At 41.7% G+C, this 26,099-nt stretch overlaps 1 protein-coding gene across 6 annotated transcripts in view; it reads left to right on the top strand.

Moving 5' to 3' along the window:
* The window catches only part of AIFM3 (AIF family member 3), a 185,243-nt gene extending 160,312 nt beyond the window's left edge, over positions 1-24,931 (top strand). For all 6 annotated transcript variants that reach the window (XM_069754117.1, XM_069754136.1, XM_069754106.1 and 3 more), the window contains 2 exons: positions 12,872-12,976; positions 20,616-24,931. In XM_069754117.1, the coding sequence (XP_069610218.1) occupies positions 12,872-12,976; positions 20,616-20,655 (145 nt within the window). In that variant the 3' untranslated portion in view covers positions 20,656-24,931. The remainder of the gene's footprint in view (positions 1-12,871; positions 12,977-20,615) is intronic.
* The last annotated feature ends 1,168 nt before the right edge of the window (positions 24,932-26,099 follow it).

The raw sequence follows: 26,099 nt of genomic DNA, 5'->3' as shown, positions 1-26,099 counted from the left end.
AAAGTCACTTCAAATAGCGTCCATTAATACAGTTCTATCCTTGAAGGTACTAGGAAAGGCACTGCACTTTGTGTCCAGGAATTTAGTTCCATTTTTCCAACGGAGTTATCAATATAAAGTCTAAAGAAAGTTCAAAAAGAGCGAGGAGCAAAGTTCAAAAAGCAGTCTTTCCGGAGCTTTGATTTAGTGCCTCCGGGCTGATAAAAAGTTCAAGAATATGCAAGAAGTTCATACAGACAAGTCTCTGTAGGCACTGGGCTTAAACGTTGCAGACTGATAACAATGACTATACTACATTTTCTGTTTAACTATATACGGCATAACATATATACAATTCACATTATGAGCTTTATAGTTGGTAATCTGCATACCTGGCCGGTAATTGACCCTGGGTACTACGCTGTGATCTACGTAATAGCGGTGTCTCTTCATGTGGTGTACTACTGTCTACTGCGGATGTAGTATCTGCCCGCTCTGCTAAAGATAATTCCACGACTATGGAGTTGGCAAGTCCACCGTGAATGGGATTACTCTGACCAGGAATCTGTTCTCCTGGCCTGGAACCTCCTGTAGTACGGGGTCAGCCTCTTCCTGTCTTGGGACTTCTGGTATTGGGTTTGGTGTTGGGTAAAAGGCCACCATGGGAACCACTACTGCACCATGGTATGTTAGTAGGGTTTTGGGAAAGTCTCCTATACAGGTGTGATACACTTCCTCTTCTTTTTCCTTTACTGGTTGAACCTGTATGGGTTGAATAACTTCTGGTTCTGGCTGGACGACGTCTGGCTCTTTCAATGCTTCCGGACATAATTTAAGATTGTCTCTTGACACTAGTACAGATGTTAAGCCTCCGTTTTTGCTAATGAGACACATTTTAGGATTATCCACTCTTGTTGGTAAAACTGTGTAGGGTACGGCTTCCCACTGATTGTCCAGTTTATTGGTTCGACGATTTCTCTTGAGCACTTGGTCACCTGGTCTTAATGGGGTCGCTAGAGCATTCTGGTTGAAAGTTCGCTCTTGTCTTTCTCTAGTTTGCTGAAGGCTTCTTTCCACACTCTCTTGCACTTGGCGATACTGCTTTTGCCGTATGATATCCCAATTGGAGTCTTGGACTTCTGCGTCTGGTTTCAGAATTCCCATTTCTAGATCGATTGGTAATTGGCCGGGTCTTGCACGCATAAGGTAAGCTGGGGTGCAATTGGTGGAACTCACCGGGACATGATTATACAGATCCACCAAGTCAGGCAATTTCTCTGGCCATTGATTCCTTTCTGCCTCAGGTAAAGTCTTTAGTAGTTCTATTACAATATGGTTCATCTTCTCGCATAAGCCGTTTGTTTGTGGATGATAGGCCGTCGTCCGGATCTTTTTGCAACCATACATATTACAGAATTCTCTGAAGATCTCTGATTCAAAGGCTGTACCTTGGTCGGTGAGAACCTGTTCCGGATATCCATGGGGTCTACAAAAGTACGTTTGGAACGCTTTGGCTGCTGTTTTTGCTGTCAGATCTTTTACGGGTACTACTACCAAGAAGCGTGAATAATGGTCCACGATGGTCAAGGCATAGACATAGCCAGACCGGCTTGGTGTCAACTTCACGTGGTCCATGGCTACAAGTTCAAGTGGTTGTTTGGTGATTATGGGCTGCAGTGGTGCTCTTTGGTTCTTTTGATCGTTTCTTCTGAGGTTGCACGGGCCACAATTTCTGCACCACTGTTCGATTGATTTTCTCATCCCGACCCAATAAAATCTTTCTCTTAGAAGTACTTCTAACTTTTTCCAACCGAAGTGACCAGCACCATTATGGTAAGCTTCGAGGACCATCTTGACATCTTGTTTAGGCACGATAATCTGCCAAACCAATTCATGTGTTTTCGGATTGGTGTACCTTCTACAGAGCTTCCCTTGATACAGGAACATTTTGCCTCTTTCTTTCCAGAGTTGATGCGTCTCTTCTGGGGCATCCTCATCGGGATATGCACTTTGCTCAGTTAACAGTTCCTTCACCAACTTCACAGCCGGATTGCTGTCTTGGGTGTCAGCCCATCTATGGTGTGCTAACGGATTTAAATTCACCTCTTGTTGTTTCTGATAGGTACTTGACTGATGATGTTTTGCCTTGGGATGATGGAAGGCTGGTAGTTCAATTTCTTCAAGCTCCCCCATTTCTTCTTCTACATCTCTCAAGTGTGGCATCCGGGATAGGGCATCGGCATTTCCATTCTTGCGACCTGCTCAATACTTGATCTTGAAGTTGTAATTAGATAACCGGGCTATCCATCGCTGTTCTAACGCACCTAATTTGGCTGTGTCCAGGTGGGTCAATGGATTGTTGTCAGTATAGACAATAAATTCTGCAGCGGCCAGATAGTGTTTGAAACGTTCAGTCACAGCCCAAACTACTGCCAGTAGTTCCAATTTGAAGGAGCTGTAATTTTCTGAATTTCTTTCAGTAGGCCGGAGCTTTCTACTTGCAAAGGCGATGACTTTCTCCCGACCTTCTTGCTTTTGTGACAGCACCGCTCCTAGTCCCACATTACTGGCATCGGTGTAGAGGATGAAAGGTTGATGGTAATCTGGGTATGCCAGAACCTCTTCTCCGGTTAGTGCCTTCTTTAGTTGTTCAAAGGAGTCTTCCCTTTCGTCGTTCCACTGAAAAGGAGGGTTTCGGTTTGAAGGTTTCTTCGTCTGCCCTACCAAGGTGTCTTGCAAGGGTGCTGCCAACTTGGTAAATCCTTTTATAAATCTGCGATAGTAACCCACCAATCCCAGGAATTGTCTCACTTCTTTTGCGCTGGTAGGTCTTGGCCAATCCCTTATGGCGCTTATTTTCTCGGGATCTGGTGCTACTCCCTCCGAACTCACGATGTGTCCCAGGTACTGTACCTTTGGCTTGAGAAGGTGACATTTGGATGGCTTGACTTTCATGCCATACCTGGATAAGGCTTCGAACACTTCTGCCAGGTCTATTAAGTGTTGTTCGTAAGTCTTTGAGTAGACGATCACATCATCTAGGTACAGAAGGACGGTCTCGAAGTTCTTGTGTCCGAGGCAGCATTCCATCAGCCGCTGGAAGGTACCGGATGCGTTGCAGAGTCCGAACGGCATGCGATTAAATTCACATAGACCCATTGGTGTGGTGAATGCCGTCTTTTCCTTATCTCGCTCAGCCACAGGGACTTGCCAATACCCGCTTGTTAAGTCTAAGGTGGAAAAATAATTAGCAGATTTCAAAGCAGTTAAGGACTCTTCTATCCTAGGCAAGGGGTAGGCGTCTTTATGGGTGATGTTATTAATCTTCCGGTAGTCTACGCACATTCTCATGGTTCCGTCCTTTTTTTTGACAATCACTAGAGGGGCCGCCCAGGGGCTACAGCTGTCTCTTATTACCCCGGCCTGTTTCATCTCCCTCAGCATATCTTTTGCACATTGATAGTGAGCGGGCGGTATGGGTCTATATCTTTCTTTTATTGGGGGATGGTCACTGGTGGGGATTGTGTGTTCTACCCCTTCTATCCGTCCGAAGTCCAATGGGTGTTTACTGAAGACTTGTTCATATTCCGTCACTAGCCTATACACCCCTTGTTTTTGATGGGTAGGTGTTGAATTTATGCCCACGTGTAGCTGTTGGCACCAATCCTCCATTTCTCCATCTGAGCCATTGCCTTCCACCTGACAGGTTGGTTCTAAGGGCTCAATGGTTGTGATGGCATTGTTGTCAACAGTATATAGCTTTGCCATTGTAGCATACCTTGGCAAAGTGACCTCTTCCTCTCCACAGTTCAAAAGTCGTACCGGCACTCGTCCCCGGTGTACCTCGACTATCCCTCGTGCTGTGAGTATAGTGGGCCTGCTGTCGGTGTACACTGGTTCTATTAAGGCTTGATAATCTCGTCCCTTAGTACCAATGGCTGCTCTACACCATACCAGCATTTCTGTTTTTGGTGGGATTACAATAGATGTTGGATCACTTACCCTCACACTGCCGATTTCTCCACCTGCAACTTCTACCTGTTGCCTTAACATCAATACTTTTATTTCCCTCCGGAGAACTCTCTGCTGGCAGGATTGGGCAGTTTCAGCAATTTGCTGTAAGACAGAAATGACTTCGGAAAAGCAGTTCTCTAACACATTCATTCCTATCAATACAGTTGGTTCACAGTTCCGCCGGTCAACATCAACAACAATTATACCCTGTTTCTTCAATTCTACTTTACCAATCTTTATGGTCATCTCCCTGAATCCTAGTTTCGGTACCAACTTACCATTACTGGCCCATATATCTAGTTCAACATCAGAGGGCCCTTTATCAATATCTGCATCAGCCCAGTACCTCTTATAAAGGATATACGGTATAGATGAAATCTGGGAACCTGTGTCCAGCAAAGCGTTGAGGGGCATTCCGTCCAGCACGATAGGGATAATGGGTCGTCCTCCGATGTACCTGTCGTGCCAGGGTGTTGGGCCTTGAAAGTTCATTCCTGCGAAGCGGCCCGCATTCCCAGGGGATTCCCGTTTAAATCACAATCTCGTGCAAAGTGGCCTGGCTGCTGGCAACGGCGGCAAATGGGCTGTCCATCCGGTTGGTAGCGGTCGCGGGGTTGTCCTCTCCATGTCGGGTATCTCCGGGGTCTCATCCATGGAACACCTTCTCTACGGTTTGACAACTCCATCTTGGGTCCTCTCATCTCCTGCATGGTTTTAGCCATTGAAGCAACAACATCAGTTAAAGAGTCAAGCTTTTGTTGAAGAGCCTCATTAGTACTGGGCCCCAGGGGCTTAGCAATGGCCCCGGACATAGCTGATGTCACTGGTACTCCATGTTGTTGAGGAGCCTCCGCCATGAGTTGCGCAGGATCCTGATCCCGAGGTGCCTCTGCCAGCTAGAGACGTATAACACTCTCCTTTAATTGGGCAAATGTCAATTCAGGGTTCTTAAAAACAAGCATGCTCACATGCCCCCGGTGAGAAGGGGTGTAGAGTCCCTCAATAAATTGATCTCTTAGCAGTTTATCCGCTCCGGTGTTAAAAATGGGTTCAGCCAGTGTAAGTGATTTAAGGGCTTCCTGCAGGTTTAAGGCAAAGTCTCTCACGCCCTCATTAACTTTTTGTTTGCAATTAAAGAATCGTACTTTAGCTTTGCTGCTGGCAGTGGTTTCAAATGTAGCTTTTAATCCAGCAAATATGCGTTCAACAGTGCCTTTTAGATCAGCTGCCCATGCTGTGACTTCTCGCTTAGCATGGCCACTTAACTGCATCATCAGGAGACTAACACGCTGAACTTCACCCACAGGGAACATGTCAAAATGGGCCAGCATCTTTTCTCTGAAATCGTCAAGGGTATTAGGCTCACCTTCATACATTGGAAGCCATGGGCCACCCGGGGTATATGGCATCAGCACCGGCATGATGGGCGCCACTCCTTGCACCGCTGCGCTACCGGACTCTCTATCGACACTCTGTCTTTCAGCTGCATTAGCTTCGCCGGGTGCTGCGGCGTCTCCGTGCTGCGACATACTGTGCCCCCTTAGTTAATCCGGACCCTTCCGGTCCTCCGCTTCCGTCGGGATAGTGTAGATTCGTTCCGCTGTGCAGCAGGATCGATTTTCCCCTTGCTCTGATGTCAGAGCGCTCAGCTTGGTGCCGCCCACAATGACACGCCCCCTGCTGCTCCCACCCACCGCGCTCTGTAATGGCGGATTCTGAAGTTTTTCAGTTAGACTGGGGCTCAGGTGATGGCGTAGCTCAATTAACAGTCTCGTGCCTAACGGTTATGAAGTGATTACCTCAGGGGATGGCGGCCATCTTTACTCCATTATAACCAATGGGGAAAAGTCACTTTCAATAGTTTTCAATGGAGAATGGATTTTTCTTTAATAAAGTCAATTTTCAAGATTTTTCATCCAAGTTTTCACAGTTTTAGGCTCCAATCACGGCACACAATACCCGGTATACGGGCTGGCTAGATCCTGTTCGTGACGCCAATTGTGACGCCCAGGAGACCGGGATACCCAGCACCGGACCAATGGAGTCTGTCTCTTGAGGGGGATGTCACGGGTGGCTTGACCCGGTGCTGTGGCCTCAGGCAATGCACAGTGTAAAGGGTATCGTGAGGGAACAGGCACTTACTTGATCAGCAGCAGGTTCTCCCAGCGGTGATGATCCCAATCCTGGATAGATGGCTATTGTCCAAATGAAAGGCTGAGGCACTGAAACGTTTAACCAGTTTACTTTAACAAAAAAAAGATTTACAACCAGTCCTGTCACCGGAGTCTGTATGGGAACTCTGAGTTACTTTGACCCTGCCGGGGTCTTCGCCTCTTATTGTACGCAATATCTGTGTGGCCCTGCTGCTGTATGTGAACTGGCTGCCGGCCCAATCTGTCCCCTCCGGGTCCTGGTTCGACGGGCAACCCGAGTCCTTTTATCGGCTTACCCCCTCCAGGAGTACCGCTGAACTCTGTGTCTGTTGCTGCGTCCGACCCTAGTGAAGCTGATATCACCTCACGTTTTTCCGGTTGCTGTATTATATGTAATGAATACAGCCACGGATCCGGTATCCGTCTTTGCGCCTGTTCTGGGTAGTGATTAATGCTACCCGGTTCTCACAATGTCCTTTTTCTCTATCCCTCTTCTCCTCAGGCCGGTGATTTAGGCCTGGTAACAGTCACAGGGCTGTTAGAGATTCAACTGTATGACCTCTCACTATCAGCTCCTTAGCCCAACTGCCAGTTCTTCTCTCAGACCAGAATGGATCAAGGGGAGTCTCTGGAGCTCCCCCTTCTGGCCGGAGGTGGTAGTGCAGTCTTGCTATTTTAGTATTTGCATTTACTGTCAGTAACTATTTTTGTGGCAAATACCCCTAGGGGTGCCACATTTGAATATACCAATCATACAAATATAAACTCACAGACAGCAGAGGGGAACAACAAGTAGAAAAGGTTGGGAAACTAAGTAGGAGAGAACAAAGGATTGTACACAGCTGAAAAACCTAGCAACAGTCAAAGATAAATACTCCAAAATGCCTCTACCAACAACTGACTCCTCCACTCCTCACCAGGCAGTACAAAACTTAACACTGGCAATCCAGATTGCCAGAGGCGAGTATATATAGGAGAGGGCAGTGGCCAATACTGAACAGCTGAGATCATCCAAGCTGGGAAGCTACCGAGACTCCAAGCTGAGCAGATTAACCTCTGCACCGCTAACCGAAACCTGCACCGCTTAATATGAAGGAGAGATGCTTCTAATCAGTGCCGAAGTATGTGAAATCAGATGCTGCGGTGTTCTGTAAACCTCTCTGCACGATAAACATGTGACAGTATGTATACAGCTTGTAACAATGCAGTGAGTTAGCCAAGAGGATTGTCTATACAATGATGACAGTCTCACATTTGAAGCAGTAGCGGATGGTGAGATAGAGAGCCTGAAAGTCAAAAGTTCAAAACATTATTACCCTTTTGCTCATCAATGTATTTCATAGTGTAAATGTTCTTGCCAATTTTTTTGCAAAAAGTAAATATTTCCTCTACTGCAGCCACCATAGAGGAAATGTATTATTACATTGTAGCTGTTCAAATAATATATGTCATGGATGGCTCATGTAATTTGTCCATGGATGGCTCAAGTCCATAAGCTGTACAAATATACTATAAAACTAAAGGTGGATTTATACTGAACGATTCACAGCAGTAAATGATCGATGATTGGCTACATATTTTCTGATTGGCAGACCTTCAATAGGGTGTTTAGACTACATCTCCCATGCGCACATAACGCTGAAGCTAAAAGATTATTTCACTTGACGAATTAGTGTTTTGCTCTGGTGATCTGCAGCCTGTTTACACTGCACCATTATCAGGAAACGTATTCCCGATCATCGTGCAGTATAAATGCATCCTAAAGCTGGTCATGGAGTGGAGCCACTGATATCGGTACTGGAATTCATTTCGAATGAGGACGTGAAAATTAAGTAACAACTTGTAATTAGTGTTATGAAAATCATGCTTTCAAAGTATAAAATGTGATTCTACATTAATGCCACTGCTACTTAATAAAAATTGGGATGCTCTGAAATTGTAAAGAAAACAAGTATGTAATAATTTGGCCATTTCTAATAGCCCTATTAATTTAATACTCCTGTTTGGTAGTTCTCACCTCAGCATGGTGCAGTGCATATACCCAATACTTGCTACGAGTTCTAGGGGAATGCAGGAGGGTCTTCCTCTTTTGCTAGGGTTTGACTCAGGAAACCCATGTCCACGTTCTGTACACGCTCACAGTGAGGTGAGATGATTGACACAACTTATCAGGTTTATTTATAGGGTATCAAATGGTGAAAAATACATGGGCGTAAAAGAAGAAAAAGAAAAAAAGCACTGCAAGTATGTTACCCTCAATTTATGACATAGCGAGCAAAGGATACCTGATAAAGGAGTCAGTCTGACTATGAGACACATTGTATGAATGAATAAGGATCCAGAGAACATATACCCTTGTATACTTTGTGGCAGCAACCGGGAATCACAGCTCTTTTGCTTGTATGGTTTGAATACAGGGATAACAAGGAACAGCAAAATGAATAAAACCATATAAACCCAGAAGATATGTTATTCTCTTACAGGTACAGGATTTGCTTTGCAGTAGACCTGCATGTTAAGGATGACACTTTCTCTTTAAAAAACAGTATGTACACTCCAAGCATATAACACTTAATCCACAAATGGCTGCAGCTATGCTAGTAATACAGACCAACATTGGGGTCCGGTCGCTGCGGATGTTGGCACTAGTGATGAGCGAGTATACTCGTTGCTCGGGTTTTCCCAGAGCATGCTCGGGTGGTCTCTGAGTATTTTGGCGTGCTCGGAGATTTAGTTTTCGTCGCCGCAGTTGCATGATTTGCGACTGCTAGACAGCTTGAATACATGTGGGGGTTGCCTGTTTGTTATAGAATTCCCACATGTATTCAGCCTGTCTAGCAGTCACAAATCATGCAGCTGAGACGAGGAAAACTAAATCTCTGAGCACACCAAAATACTCGGAGACCACCCGAGCATGCTCGGGAAAACCCGAGCAATGAGTACACTTGCTCATCACTAGTTGGCACATTTACAGGAACCGTTGGTGCACTTGATAAACCAATGAGAAAAAAATCCCCCTTATTGATGATCCTATTATAAACTGTGTGTTCATGTTTATAATAAGTATTTTTGTACGTAATTTATACTTGTGTGGTGTGCATATATTGCAGCAGTGCTTTTTCTCTTTTTTTCGTCTATTATAAACTCCTGGCATGTGAAACCACAAAGCACAGCAACACTCTCTTAATAAGTAGTTCTTTTATGATTTCCTCAACCATGAAGAACTACAAGTCCCAGCAGTAGCTACTCACCTCTTGATGTTGCAGGTCCTAGGTCACACAGGAATCCAGCTTGAAGCTGCAGTGTCCAGATGCTTGGGGATACAGGGAATAAATGGCCGGATCATCCTCCAAGTTAAGCCAGACGATGCTGGGCAACTCCTGGTTATCTGGCTGGTCTGCAAATGTGGCACAGCTCCGGAGTTCACTGTTCTCCTCTCACACAGGTCTGCAGAGCTGTCAGAACTCAATCTGTGCTCCTTTGCTGGGTCTTCACTGCAATGGACAAAAGCCCACATATTCCTCAGCTAGCTCTTCCCAGCCAATCAGTCATTTCCTCTGCTGCTGCTCCACCTCTTCTAAGCTGTAAGAAGAGCAAAGGTTTTGGAGAGTTGTAGTTCAAGGCAATGGGGCAAAAAAAGAGTTATTAATGTTTGCAACTGTCACCCTGTTTGCTCCAACTGTTTAGCTGCAGCAGTCTCTAAACACCATGCTCTCCCTACATGCATTACAGTTTATCCAATACAGAACATAAAACGCTGACCAGAAGTTTAAAAGATTTTTTAAAAATCCCATTTATAAATTAATTATAGAAACACATCTTAAAAAAGTTGGGACCAGGTTTAACAAAAGGCCTGAAAAGTAAGTGATAGAGGGGCAATTTTCAAAAGTCACATGACTGTAAAAAAAGGCAGAGTCTCTAAGAACCAAATATGGTCAGAGGTCAACAAACTGTGACAAATGTTCATCAATGAAAAATTTAAAATACTTTGCTTTGAATATCCCATCATTGACAGTAAATATCATCAAAAGATTCAGAGTTTCTGGAAAAATCCATGTGCATAAGGGTCAGAAGTCAAAACCCATTCTCAATATTGGATGCTCATGAGGATTCTCAGGCAGCACTGCATTAAAAACAAGCATATTTCAGTTGTGCAAATCACTGCATGGGTTATGAATATTTCCAGAAATGATTGTCTGTGAACACAGTTCATCGTGCAATCCACAAAGTTAAAGCTCAATCATGCAAAGAAGAAGCCATACATACTGATCTCTCTTTTAGGGCTTGTTTCCATTTGCGAGAAACACGTCCGTGTCTCGCATGTGGAAACGAAGCTCTGGTGCTGGCACTCCGGAGCGGAGCGTGCGGCCGCATGTGTTGCTATGCGGCCGCACGCTCCGCTCTGGAGTGCCGGCGCCAGAGCTTCGTTTCCACATGCGAGACACGGACGTGTATCTCGCAAGTGGAAACAAGCCCTTAAACCACATATCCAAACCCTTTCCACTTCCTGCCGCCTCCAACTCAAAAATATTTCACGTATCCGCACATTCCTAAACCAAGAATCTGCAAAGACCCTAGTCCATGCCCTCATCATCTCCCGCCTTGACTACTGTAACCTCCTGCTCTGTGGCCTCCCCTCTAACACTCTTGCACCCCTCCAATCTATTCTAAACTCTGCTGCACGACTAATCCACCTGTCCCCCCGCTATTCCCCGGCCTCTCCCCTCTGTCAATCCCTGCACTGGCTCCCCATCACCCAGAGACTCCAGTACAAAAGCCTAACCATGACATACAAAGCCATCTACAACCTGTCTCCTCCATACATCTGCGACCTCATCTCCCAGTACTCTCCTGCACGCAACCTCCGATTCTCACAAGATCTCCTTCTCTACTCCCCTACTATCTCCTCTTCCCACAATCGCATACAAGATTTCTCTCGTGCATCCCCCCTACTCTGGAATTCTCTACCACAACATATCAGACTCTCGCCTACCATCGAAACCTTCAAAAAGAACCTGAAGACTCACCTCTTCCGACAAGCCTACAACCTGCAGTAACCACCGATTGACCAAACCGCTGCACGGCCAGCTCTACCCTACCTACTGTATCCTCACCCATCCCTTGTAGATTGTGAGCCCTCGCGGGCAGGGTCCTCTCTGCTCCTGTACCAGTTATGACTTGTTTTGTTCAAGATTATTGTACTTGTTTTATTATGTATACCCCTCCTCACATGTAAAGCGCCATGGAATAAATGGCGCTATAATAATAAATAATAATAATAATAATAACACATCAACAAGGTCCTGAAACACTGCTGTATTTTTTGGGCCAAAGCTCATTTAAAGTGGACTGAGGCAAAATGGAAAACCGTTCTGTGTCACATCAATCCAAATTTAAAAATTCTTTATGGAAACCATGTACTCCATGTCCTACAGACTCAAGAGGAGAGGGGGGATCATCCAGCTTGTAATCGACGCGCAATTTTAAACCCTGCATTTCGGATGGTATGGGACTGCATTAGTGCCTATACCATGGGCATCTTAAAGGCACTATCAATGCTGAGCATCATATAGAGCTTTTAGAATAAAATATGTTCCCATTTAGAAAACGTCAGGGAAAAACATGTATATTTCAGCCAGCAAAATACTAAACCACAAACTGTATCCATCACAACAACTTGGCTTATCACAAGAAGAGTTTGAGTGATGAACTGGCCATGTGCAGTCCAGATCTTAAATCAATAGAAAACATTTGGTGTGTTACAAAGTGAAAAAGCAAAATCCTGCATCAGACAAGATTGGGATAACATTCCTCTCCCAAATTTCCAACAATTGGTCTCCTCACTTCCCAGACATTTCCAAACGGTTGTGTAATTGTGTAGTGTCCCTTCTTCTATTTACAATAGTAGACATAGCCCTATCCTAACTTTTGTGAGATGTGTTGCTTCCATTAATTTGTAAATGAGTTAATATTTTCAAAATGGAAAAATGTCTGGCTTTCATCATTCTTCTTTTCTTTACATTTTACACAGTGTCCCAACTTTTTTCAATTTGGGGTTGTATACCGACACATTCAATGTCACCAAATGAGGAAAATGAATAAAAGATTTTTCCCTAGCCAGGCTAAGACTAGTGACTTAATTGAAGGTGGCAAGTTGCGTCTTGGCTATCAATTTGCAGATACTGTCAAGATTGAAGCTTCCATTAAAAAAATAAAAACATTAAGCACAAAAAACTGTCTTGTTTTTTTTATATAAGTACGGTAATTCAAATGTAAAAATTTAGTTACTTAACATAAATAACGTTATCCTACACATACTAAAGGATCGTGTATTGCATTTTTTCTGTGTATTCGTTATCCTACACATGCTAAGGATCGTGCATTGTGTTTTTTCTGTGTATTCATTATCCTACACATTCTAAGGATCGTGTATTGTGCTTTTTTCTGTGTATTCATTATCCTACACATGCTAAAGATCGTGTATTGTGCTTTTTTCTGTGTATTCGTTATCCTACACACACGGTACTAAGGATCGTGTATTGCGTTTTTTCTGTGTATTCGTTATCCTACACACACGGTACTAAGGATCGTGTATTGTGCTTTTTTCTGTGTATTCATTATCCTACACATGCTAAAGATCGTGTATTGTGCTTTTTTCTGTGTATTCGTTATCCTACACACACGGTACTAAGGATCGTGTATTGTGTTTTTTCGGTGTATTCCAGGAATGATGAAGTCATTGCCGTTGCCAGCATGAATTATGACCCTATAGTGTCCAAGGTAGCAGAAGTTATGGCTTCAGGAAAACCGATACGCAAGCGTGATGTCGAGTAAGTAGTGTTTAACAGAAACAATGTTTGTGTTTCAGACTGTTAAAAAATGCAAAGGACATTAAGATTAGCTACTGTTGGTAAAAATACAAGGGAAAAAGTAGACCTTTTACCTATAATGAGTAATAACACGTGCAATAACACATTGTAACAATTCCAAAAGAAAGTATGCTGCAGACCAATAAAACAGTGTTAGAAAATTAGAAATGAACTTACTATAAGCAAAGTTTTTGAATAATTTGCATTCTACAACCAAAACCACTGAACATAAACATACATACCTCCAATCTTACCACAATTAATTCAGTCTTAAAGAAGTCCTGTTATTAGGATTCAGAATAAGAACCCGAGAGTGGACCATCTGGGTTGTGACTCTAGAGCCCCCGAAGGTGAGCAGGCCAGATGGAACCACCCCCTGTACAGGGAGCGTTAGGGGCAGGCCCAAGGGGGATGGAGACACAACTGCTAGAGCCAAAGGGGTGACTACATTCAGGAGAAGAAAGGAGACGGAGGACTGAAGGGAACAGACTGATGCTGGGAAAACTGGGAATATGGAAGCTGATGGGAATCCGAAAACTGGACAAAGATCAATACAAAGCTATAAAAAAAGAGACAACAAAAAATGGAGACTGGGAGGCAAGACAAGAAGCCAGACAGGCACGGCTGAGATACAGGAGTGGCACCGAAGAGACACAGAACAGGCACAGCAGAAACACAGGACTGGTGCGGCTGAAACACCAGGCAAGGGCGACAGAGACATAGGGCTATCATGGCTGAGACACAGGGGTGGCACCGAAGGGACACAGGACAGGCACAGCATAGATACAGGACTGGTGTGGCTGAAACACCAGGCAAGCACGACAGGGACACAGGGGGCCTGAAGACTAAAGAGAGCGCTGGCAACAAATGCAGCGTATCACCAAAGAAGCACAGGCATCTTACCTAGGAAGAAAATACCCGATGGGCGCCACCATGTTGGGGCGGAGCCATCGGTGTCGTGACCTCCCAGGGAACCTAGTGAGAAGGAGGTGCGACCGCACATGCGCGAAGTGATGACGCGCCGAGATGAGGGGCGCGAGGGACCGAATCGGGAGCGCGCCGAGGGATGGGAGAAGGAGGGTAAGTATCCGAGGCCGTGACACCTGTCACCAGATCAAAAGCGTCCAGTTTTGTGCTTATTTTACTTCCACTGCTCCTCGTTGCACTCCTCACCACTCTGTTCCACAAATATGGTTCTTCTTAAGTACCAAGGGAGTGTTGATTACAGGGTTATTATGCAATGCAGTCTAGAGATATATCTCTGGAACTGTATTTAAAAACTGGCCACTTTTGCCTTGATGAAAGGTCTTTTGTAAATATGTGGGAAACTATAAATATGTCCAAAATAGGAGTTTTGAGAATTGGGGTAGGACATTAAAGTGGCCCATGAAACATGATTCAAATGTTGGTCTCTGGCCAGCAGCGTGATCAGCATGATAAGGAACGGCTGATGACGCAGCTCTGATTTTTTCAAGAGAAGTTTCTGAAATGACAACTGAGGTCTGATTGTAGACAGTATGTCCACTCCAGTTCTGAGTAATGAGTTCTATTCTTCTAGAATGTCTTATGATCATAGTTTTACCTCAATATACAAATATATGGTTATTCCTCATTAATATGGTAAATCAGTCAGGCTTTAATATATGTCTTGTATAATTAAAATATTTTTCTTCTTTAATTTTGGGAAAATAATGCAAGTAAAAATTTCACAAAAATTTCCAAGAGTAAGCATACTAATAATAACTACTATATAATTGTCTAAGAGTCACTTCCGTCTTTCTGCCTGTCCTTCTGTCTGTCTGTCTTTCTGTCTGTCATGGAAATCCCAAGTCGCTGATTGGTCACGGCAAAACAGCCTCGACCAATCAGCGACGGGCACAGTCCGGCGGCAAAATGGCCACTCCTTACTCCCCGCAGTCAGTGCCCGCTCCATTATCCCCTCCAGTCAGCGCTCACACAGGGTTAATATCTGCGTTAACGGACCGTGTTATGCCGCGGTGTAACGCACTCCATTAACGCTGCTATTAACCCTGTGTGACCAACTTTTTACTATTGATGCTGCCTATGCAGCATCAATAGTAATAAGATTTAATGTTAAAAATAATAAAAAAATAAAAAATAGTTATATACTCATCGTCCGTCGGCCCCTCGGATCCAGGACAGGCATTTCCCGCTCCTCATGACGCTCTGGTGACTGCTCCATGCATTGCGATCTCACGAGATGATGACGTAGCGGTCTCGCGAGACCGCTACGTCATCATCTCGCGAGACCGCAATGCACTCTTGGGACCGGAGTGCGTGAGGAGCATCTGTAAATGCTTTGCCTGGATCCGGGGGCCAACGGAAGGTGAGTATATAACTATTTTTTATTTTAATTCTTTTTTTTAACAGGGATATGATGCCCACATTACTATATACTATGTGGGCAGTGCAATATACTATGTGGGCTGTGCAATATACTACGTGGGCTGTGCAATATACTACATGGGCTGTGCAATATACTACGTGGCTGTGCAATATACTACGTGGCTGTGCAGTATACTACGTGGCTGTGCTATATACTACGTGGGCTGTGCTATATACTACGTGGGCTGTGCTATATACTATGTGTCTGTGTTATACAGTACATGGGCTGTTATATACTACGTGGGCTGTGCTATATACTATGTGGGCTGTGCTATATACTACGTGGGCAGTGTTATACACTACGTGGGCTGTTATATACTACGTGGGCTGTGCTATATAGTACATGGGCTGTTATATACTACATGGGCTGTGTTATACACTACGTGGGCTGTGTTATATACTGCATACGTGGGCTGTTATATACTACGTGGCTGTGTTATATGCTATGTGGGCTGTTATACACTCCGTGGGCTGTGTTATATACTACGTGGCTGTGCTATGTACTATGTGGCTGTGCTATGTACTATGTGGCTGTGCTATATACTCCGTGGGCTGATATACACTCCGTGGGCTGTGCTATATACTATGTGGCTGTGCTATATACTACGTGGGTGTGCTATATACTCCATGGGCTGTGCTATATACTACGTGGCTGTGCAGTATACTACGTGGCTGTGCAATATACTACGTGGCTGTGCTATGTACTACGTGGCTGTGCTATTTGCTACATGGGCTGTTATATACTACGTGGCTGTGCTATATACTATGTAGCTGGCCACGAACAATCAGCGACAGGCGCAGTCCGGACGCGAATTGGCATGGGATTTGAACCAAACTTCGCTAATTGGTCGCAGCCGGCCGAATCCTGTGTATTCAATGTATTATTCTAAAATCTTCATAAATAAACTACATACATATTCTAGAATACCCGATGCGAAAGAATCGGGCTACCATCTAGTAGTATTTATAATGTGGGAAAGTATCCTAAGATGACAGTAACCAGTGACCCCAAAATTTGAAATCACTGCATTTCTTTTTTCAACTAACTTTTATAAATGTACATTAATTTCAACTGTTATGCAATTAGTTATAACCAATATGTCTGCTAACCTATGATATCATTTATACAATATTATTTAAAATAAAATGTAGTTTTACTCAAAACTGTAAAATGAAATTATTTCCCTTAAGGTGCTCGTCCCATCTGGATGTCTCATCTGGATGATAAATCTATGCTGTTGATCATAGGATCCACCTTAGTTCTTGTTTTTCTAGCCATTGGTGATCAGCTGTTATAACAAAGGGAATCTTAAAGGGGTTGTCAATGGGCTCAGCAATCCTTCTGTAATTTTGAAAAAGCGTTCAAAATACTACAAACACACACAGAAAATCCTGCAGTAATACCACAGTAGCACACATTGACATACAGTACAGATCAAAAGTTTAAACACACCTTCTCATTTAAAGATTTTTCTGTATTTTCATGACTATGAAAATTGTAAATTCACATGGAAGGCATCAAAACTATGAATTAACACATGTGGAATTATATACTTAACAAAAAAGTGTGAAACAATTGAAAATATGTCTTATATTCTAGGTTCATCAAAGTAGCCACCTTTTGCTGTGATGATTGCTTTGCACACTCTTGGCATTCTCTTGATGAGCTTTAGGAGGTAGTCACTGGAAATGGTCTTCCAAAAATCTTGAAGGAGTTCCCAGAGATGCTTAGCACTTGTTGGCCCTTTTGCCTTCACTCTGCGGTCCAGCTCACCCCAAACCATCTCGATTGGGTTCAGGTCTGGTGACTGTGGAGGCCAGGTCATCTGGCGTAGCACCCCATCACTCTCCTTCTTGGTCAAATAGCCCTTACACAGCCTGGAGGTGGGTTTGGGGTCATTGTCCTGTTGAAAAATAAATGATGGTCCAATTAAACGCAAACCAGATGGAATAGCATGCCGCTGCAAGATGCTGTGTTAGCCATGCTGGTTCAGTATGCCTTCAATTTTGAATAAATCCCCAACAGTGTCACCAGCAAAGCACTCCCACACCATCACACCTCCTCCATGCTTCACGGTGGAAACCAGGCATGTAGAGTCCATCTGTTCACCTTTTCTGTGTCGCACAAAGACACGGTGTTTGGATCCAAAGATCCCAAATTTGGACTTATCAGACCAAAGCACAGATTTCCACTTGTCTAATGTCCATTCCTTGTGTTCTTTAGCCCAAAGAAGTCTCTTCTGCTTGTTGCCTGTCCTTAGCAATGGTTTCCTAGCAGCTATTTAACCATGAAGGCCTGCTGCACAAAGTCTCCTCTTAACAGTTGTTGTAGAGCTGTGTCTGCTGCTAGAACTCTGTGTGGCATTGACCTGGTCTCTAATCTGAACTCTTGGTCTTCTTTTCCTGGGACGGTCCTCATGTGAGCCAGTTTCTTTGTAGTGCTTCATGGTTTTTGCCACTGCACTTGGGGACACTTTCAAAGTTTGCCCAATTTTTCAGACTGACTGACCTTCATTTCTTAAAGTAATGATGGCCACTAGTTTTTCTTTACTTAGCTGCTTTTTTCTTGCCATAATACAAATTCTAACAGTCTATTCAGTAGAACTATCAGCTGTGTATCCACCAGACTTCTGCTCAACACAACTGATTGTGTCCCCTTTGAAAGTGTCCCCAAGTGCAGTGGCAAAAACCATCAAGCGCTACAAAGAAACTGGCTCACATGAGGACCGCCCCAGAAAAGGAAGACCAAGAGTCACCTCTGCTTCTGAGGATAAGTTTATCCGAGTCACCAGCCTCAGAAATCACAGATTAACAGCAGCTCAGATTAGAGACCAGGTCAATGCCACACAGACTTCTAGCAGCAGACACAGCTCTACAACAACTGTTAAGAGGAGACTTTGTGCAGCAGGCCTTCATGGTAAAATAGCTGCTAGGAAACCACTTCTAAGGACAGGCAACAAGCAGAAGAGACTTGTTTGAGCTAAAGAACACAAGGAATGGACATTAGACCAGTGGAAATCTGTGCTTTGGTCTGATGCATCCAAATTTGAGCTATTTGGTTCCAACCACCGTGTCTTTGTTTTACGTGGAAAAGGTGAACGGATGGACTCTACATGCCTGTTCCCCACCGTGAAGCATGGAGGAGGAGGTGTGATGGTGTGGGAGTGATTTGCTGGTGACACTGTTGGGGATTTATTCAAAATTGAAGGCATACTGAACCAGCATGGCTACCACAGCATCTTGCAGCGGCAATCTATTCCATTCGGTTTGTGTTTAATTGGACCATCATTTATTTTTCAACAGGACAATGACCCCAAACCCACCTCCAGGCTGTGTAAGGGCTATTTGACCAAGAAGGAGCGTGATGGGGTGCTACGCCAGATGACCTGGCCTCCACAGTCAGCAGACCTGAACCCAATCGAGATGGTTTGGGGTGAGCTGGACTGCAGAGTGATGGCAAAAGGGCCAACAAGTGCTAAGTATCTCTGGGAACTCCTTCAAGATTGTTGGAAGACCATTCCCGGTGACTACCTCTTGAAGCTCATCAAGAGAATGCCAAGAGTGTGCAAAGCAGTCATCAAAGCAAAAGGTGGCTACTTTGAAGAACCTGGAATATAAGACATATTTTCAGTTGTTTCACACTTTTTGTTAAGTATATAATTCCACATGTGTTAATTCATAGTTTTGATTCCTTCAGTGTGAATTTACAATTTTCATAGTCATGAATATACAGAAAAATCTTTAAATGAGAAGGTGTGTCCAAACATTTGATCTATACTGTACATAAAGGCTATAGGTTTTAATAAATATATTATTTTTAAATGTTGTGATTTATAATGTTTTTTTAATTCTTTTAATGCTTCAATCTGCTTAGGATTTTTGTTCGTCATTGCAAGTAAGTTAATAGATTATGGGATGTTTAAAAGTGCACTCTTGTTATTCTGTGCCTTATTATAGTGTGTAATTGTGTACCACTTCATTGGCTGACATCTATAGTAAGGTGTCATACTAACAAAAAAGCTACTTTCATGCATGAGTATTTTGGTCAGTAAGTATCAAAACCAAAAGTTCGATCAATTCATGAAAACTTATGGAAAGATTTGCACCCCTTCATTTCTTGGTCCCACTCCTGGTTTTGGCTTACAAATTCCGATGCAAAATACTGACCATAATAATGTGAAAGTAGCCTAAAAATGATCTGAATGTAACTAACAAAAAGGATTATTTCCAACTTGTCTATTATGCCACATAACATAAATATGATAGATATGATAAATTAATTCTTTGAACTAAATCTTACAATCAATGGAAGCCAATGCCAAGTGTTCAAAAAATATTCAATACATCTTTATTTAACAATCACATTAAAAGAATACAAATAGAGATACAAATGCAAAAAATGGTACCGCCATATATAAGTATGTACCAATATGAAAAGTATATATTCAAGGTCCTTCAAATAAATATCTAGTGAGGTTACAGTTTGAATATTTGCACTATGCAATTGCATTTATTTAGCACTAATCACTTTTTTAGGCTATCCTAAAATGGCTACACATGCACTAGGCACTTTTTATAGCCCTTGGTTTGAGAGACTAGGGGTGCATTTTCAGTTGGTAGGATATAATGGCACTAGACACTTTATTGAAGGGAAAAGGGATGTGTATTCAATTGGTAGGAGTTTTTTTTTGTTTTGCTTTTTCTTCAGGTCCATGTGATATTCTTATTGCTGGTTTGGCTTGCAAACCTTATATATATTCAAACTGTAACCTCACTAGATATTTATTTGAAGGACCTTGAATATATATTTTTCATATTGGTACATACTTGTATATGGCAGTATAATTTTTTGCATTTGTATCTCTATTTGTATTCTTTTAATGTGATTGTTAAATAAAGATGTATTGAATATTTTTTGAATACTTGGCATTGGCTTCCATTGATTGTAGGATTTTCTTGGCGTTTGGGAAGTGCCATCTTTAAGGCCATTCTTTATATGATATTAATACTTTTAACTAGTTTACAGTCAATGTCCTAATACTAAAGTTGAGGGATATTTGACCCCAGAGCGCAATTAACAAGACTGTAAAAGAGTTTTGTTAATATGACACTTCTACCTTTTGACTCCTTCAGCTATTCAGCAGAAATAAGATGGGATATATGATTTTTCTTTTATGATCTGCTTTTCTCCTAGAACTGGTGACATCTCCTGGCTAACAGGAAAAGGCTCATAGTCAAGGATGGAACTGTACTTAAGAGAATATGCATGTGGAATGGGGATACTTAACATTTTAACACTGTGATTGCTTCTGGATACTTCTTGATGCATATTCATCCTACCCAACAGCAAGTGTGTGCTTAAGCAATTCTGTTCTTCATAATATGAAGAAATAAAAATGATGCTGCAAATGTCATTTATTGCCGCCATATGGAAACTTCACATTGGCCGAGAATGTCAATTTATATTAAAACCTTTACTGAAGACTCTATTTTGGTTACTACTTGCTGAAGGATTTCTCTTGTTACCGCCTTTCTCTACAGTTTATGGACTATAGAAACATGGAACCATTGTGTTTAGCCACATATTTTTTTTTCAGTTTCATTCTATGTGTCAAGTGTTGTTTGTAACATTAATTCATTTTACATGTTCAGACTTTTTAAAATGCTGCTAAGAATGAACATTCTGTACTTCAGGTTTGGACTTGTTGAGAGTAAAAAAATATCTATGACTTTACTATTGTTCTTCCATTCAGATAGGTAGAAATCTTTGAATGACAAGAAGAAGATACCTAATTGACCCTGGTTAGCAGGACATGTTTCAGTCCTTGATCTTCCAAGCCATTGCCAGGCTTTACTTAATAAAAGCCTAGAAAAGACAATGTTCCAAGCCGTAGAGTACACAAATTAAGGCAGATTCTAATGATGCCCTCTTGACCCCCAGAACCTAGGGCCCCAACTAACCCACTTAGTTATGCCCCTCAGATGCCCTATGCGATGATGGTGAGTAGGGTCATCTCCATATGCCAAACTAAGAGCTTCTTTTCATCACAAGCACATGTTCTCTACATGACCAATATTGCTTTGGTTACTACCTGAAGAGTTGCATATGGACTTTACATGTTTTATGTTGACCCTCCAGTCATAGTTGGAATAGTCCTATATCATTATTAATAATCTCAGTTGATCATGAAAATTGCATTGAAAACTCTCACAGAGATTATATTTTTAAAAACTACCTTTTAGAGAGGATTTAAATTTTGGCTTATGCTGTAGCATAAAGAAATAGCAACATAACAAAGCAATGGAAATAAGTTATACAAGAGATATTTCTATACCATTACTACAATGTACGCCTTTAATTCAAATAAACTGATCATTTTATTTTTACACCCTGTATATGTAAAAGTTATTATATAAAATAAGAAAAATATATTGTTTAGTTTAATATACTTCTGTATTGTATATACTGTAGATCTATTTCCTATGGTGTACAAATTGGTCATAATCTACAATACTGGAATTAGCTATTTATTGTCCAGGTTTAAAAGGAAATGTATTTTTATGTATGTGTGGAAGAGATTAGATAGATTTTATATCAGTAAAGGAGAATTAATTTTTACAATTTTTTTTGTAAAATGTTTTCAATATATTACAAATATTTAATTTTTTCTCTTGGCGTCTAATACACTGTGGCTGTTTAGGGAAAACTATAGAATACAAGCTTTGTTATTAATCGTCAATCAGTTACTAACACACTTTCTAGAACTATCTACAAGACTATGGATTCAATATTTATACTTTAAAATTATATTATATAATCTTTATGAATTTCCTCATAAATCTTTAAAACATTCAGGACTTTGATCCAGGGGTACAAATATTCTCAACATGTACATACAATTAAAAGGGTTTTCAACCCATCTCTTGTAATTCATCTTTGATCCAAGAGTGCAATATCATTTACTCACCCATGGATGCCCCGCTGATCTCTTCTTTACTCCTGGCCTAGTTGTGCCTCAGATGGCATTCAATAGAATATATAATGGTGTGCACTCAGTCGGAAAAGGCGAGGTCCAGGTGTAATGGACTGTGAAAGTCCTAGACAGTATAAGAATTTAGGATACACCACACACTCTATAGGTAATTATATGCAATATATGATTTTTATTCACATAACATCATCAAGGGAGCAGAAATGGTGTAGTATGTACAGTAAGTGACTGAGCTATTGACGTTTTCGACTCTCCAGAGTCTTACTCATAAAGTGTAAAAATGGTATACCATGTAGATTTGCATAGATCCCCTATGGGATATGGGGGTTGCTGCTGGTAAGTAGTAACGGAGGTTATAGATACGTAGATTTGGACAGTGTCCAGTCAGGTTGGAGACCTGATAGATGATGCGTCTCAGCGGTGCTCCCGTGCCTAGCTGCTGGTGGTCAGATGGCATTCACACAGTGGCCATTAACAGACAAAACCTATGATATAGGTTAGGAAATACAATGTACTAAGTAATTAGTAATAGTAAATGTAAATAAGATAGGGTATTTTGTTGATACTATTTTGATCAAAAGAGCATAAAAGCCATCCCACCTCAACAAGGTGTTCTCAATCAGGATGGTCCCTAACTCTTGTAGTTCACCTCGCTATGTGCCAGCTGTCCTCAGAATAGATGGAGCAGGTCGCAGATATGACTGATTCAACACCTGGTCAAGGAAAGCTATATAAACAATATGCACAGCCCAAAAAAGGGAACCACACCCCTGTATGTACTACGTACAAAAACTAAAGCAAAACCAAAGAAATGAGCCGTAACACGTGTTGGTATCAGTGCATTGTGTTGACACTTTGGCTATTAACAGACAAAATCTAAAAGCAATGTGCAAATACCCTGCAGTAAGTAATAGTACATGTTAATGACATTGAGTACTTTCACACTATTTTGACCAAAAGAGCCTAAAATCCTTCCCAAGTGTACCCAGTGAGGATGGTCCCTAACTCTAGAATCTCATGTCGCTACATGCCAGCAGGCCTCCAAATAGATGGTGGTAGACCAAGACCCAGACTTCAATGTTTCAACATCTCACATGGCAAGTTATATAAACAAAATGCATGGTCCATAATGGAGCTTAGCTTCTCTGTGCCTCCTGGTTCTGTTCTTGACATAATACATCACTGGAAATCCTACTCAGTCATTCACTGGCTGCTGCATTGACCCACTGCAGATAATGATTGACTAGGCAGGCTTTTCTGTCCATTTACGGTGTGTCAATGATGGTAGCAGAAAATATAATGTTGCAGGGAACACGTAGGGTGAGGTTAAGTATCCATTCTTTTTAACAGCAGTAAGCCATTTTATAAATACATTTTATTTGCCCACTATTGGTTGCTGAAGACTGCCAGACTTTGTTTTTAATTTAACTCTTCATCTGGGGTGGAAATTTGGAACTCAATATTGGACAACTGGGCTCTGCAAGATACAATGATAAAACATAAAATAAAATTTCACATAATTTTGGCTCTTTTTAGAAATGAAAAGGGTGGACAGTCACTTCAAGGACGGATTTATAAACCAGTTTGTCAAGAACCAAAATGGTGAACAATTCCTTGATTAGGGTGCATTATATGAAGCAAATGATATGACTTTTATACCCATGACCTACATGTCTTTAATTCTTCCCTCAGCTCCTTACAGCAGAAAACGACAGTAATTTATGTTTATGAAATGGTCGTCTAGAGAGTAACATTTTAGAAGAGGATTGGTAGTACGTGGAAGCGGCCACTAAACAGTTGATAGAGATGTATAGCTCCATAATTTCTTACATCCGGACAATTGCGGTCAGTGAAAGTGCCATGTGTTGGACTACTACTGATCTGCAATTGATGACATAGCCAAAGTATGGCAAAGTAATGGCATAACCCTTTAAAGTCCTTCGAAAATATAAAAACAGCAAAGAATATAATAGATAACCTTCCCATCTTTAATCCCGTCCTTGACACACCAGGAATATATGCTTAGTCAATCATTGGTCAGAATGGGATGTTAAAGAAATTAGGGATGATGAGTATTACTGCTTTTCTTTTTCTTTTTAGCAATTTGAGGACTTAAAGCTATATTTTTATTTCCTAGAATATACCTTTTACTGCACCTTAAAGGTTTTTTAAATGTTTTAACATATTTCATGAATTACATTACTGGTCACCTAAATAAAAGAAATATGTTCTTTATTTTTGCATGTATTGTTTCAATTTGGATATGGTAACATTGCCAAAAAGAGATCCAAGAGAAGGAAACATTGAAAGGATAAAATTAAGCATTTCTGTTTAATTGATAAACTTTAGCAAGGAACATGGATATATTTTCAGTCTTGTAAAATACCAGATACTGTATATTTGTGATTTTTTAAAAATATTATTTTCGCTATTTGAGATGATTATTATTTTTGGAATGTACATTATGGGCTGTCTAAATTTATTTTTGAAATTCAATAAAATACTGCATTGCCAACAACCATGCATTACATTTTTCTTTATCCTGACCAACTTTTAGTAAATGGGTTTCAGCTGTAGGTAAAGCAACTAGATTAAATGCATCTGATAATAGTGAGTGAAAGTGATTGCAAGTGATTTGTTCCCAAGTGTGGTTTGGCTTCAGTGTGTGACTTGTGATTCGGTGAGTTTAGAATGGAGTAATTTGTAGTAATTCAATGTCTGTGTTTATTTATTTCTTTACTTATTTATCCAGTGTACATCTTATCGCATGTCCTTGACGATTTGTTTGAGGGTGCATTCTGCTGTGCAAAATGTGTGCAAATGTGTGTTGTACATTTGGAAACCCAGGTACTGGAACTAAATGAACAGCTGGCACACTGAAGCTGGCAACACTGAGATCCATAGACATTATAGAAAGCAGTGTGCTGCTGATTGAGCAGCTCCTCACTGGAGTACATGTGCGGAGTGTGGTAGTTTGGAGCTGCAGAACAGTACTACAGCTAGCTGGGTGACAGTTAAAAGGTGAGGTAGAGGGAAGAGTATCAAGGAGGTTAGTCCTGATCTGGCACACCCCAACAAATTCTCTAAGTTGGCAAATAAGGGTGGTGTCCTTTCTGGGGTACCACTAATGAGGAACAGAGGTACAGAGACATACATAGCATGCATGTACACTAATGCCAGGAGCCTCACCAACAAGATAGAGGAATTAGAATTGATAATGTTAGAAGAAAATTGATATGGCGGGGATAACAGACATGGCTGGATGAGAGCTATATTCTGGGCTGCTAATTTATAGGGCTGTTCAGGAATGGCAGTAGAAATAAGCGAGGAACAGGGGTTTGCTTACCTATAAAATCATCCCTAAAACTTCTCCTGCATGATAATATATGTGAGGGAAATGAACATGTAGAGTCCCAATGAGTAGAGATCGAGAAAGAAAGATAAATACTGAAAGGGTTTTTTAGGTCTCAAAATATAATGGCGGCAACAGAAAATCTAATCAGAAAATAGATGAGGCAGCAAATCAGAGAGAAGTAATTATTATGGGGAACTGCAAATACCATAATTTAATTTAGGGAGCAGAAACCTGCAGGTGCAGCACAGAAAATCATTTCTTGACTATTATAAAAATACTTACCTTTCACAACTGGCACAGAACCCAACAAAAGCGGCCATTTTTAGACATA

Source organism: Ranitomeya imitator, chromosome 1, assembly GCF_032444005.1.
Source record: "Ranitomeya imitator isolate aRanImi1 chromosome 1, aRanImi1.pri, whole genome shotgun sequence".
NCBI lineage: Eukaryota > Metazoa > Chordata > Amphibia > Anura > Dendrobatidae > Ranitomeya > Ranitomeya imitator.
Note: the sequence above shows the minus strand (reverse complement) of the source record. Positions and strands in the feature narration are given on the sequence as shown.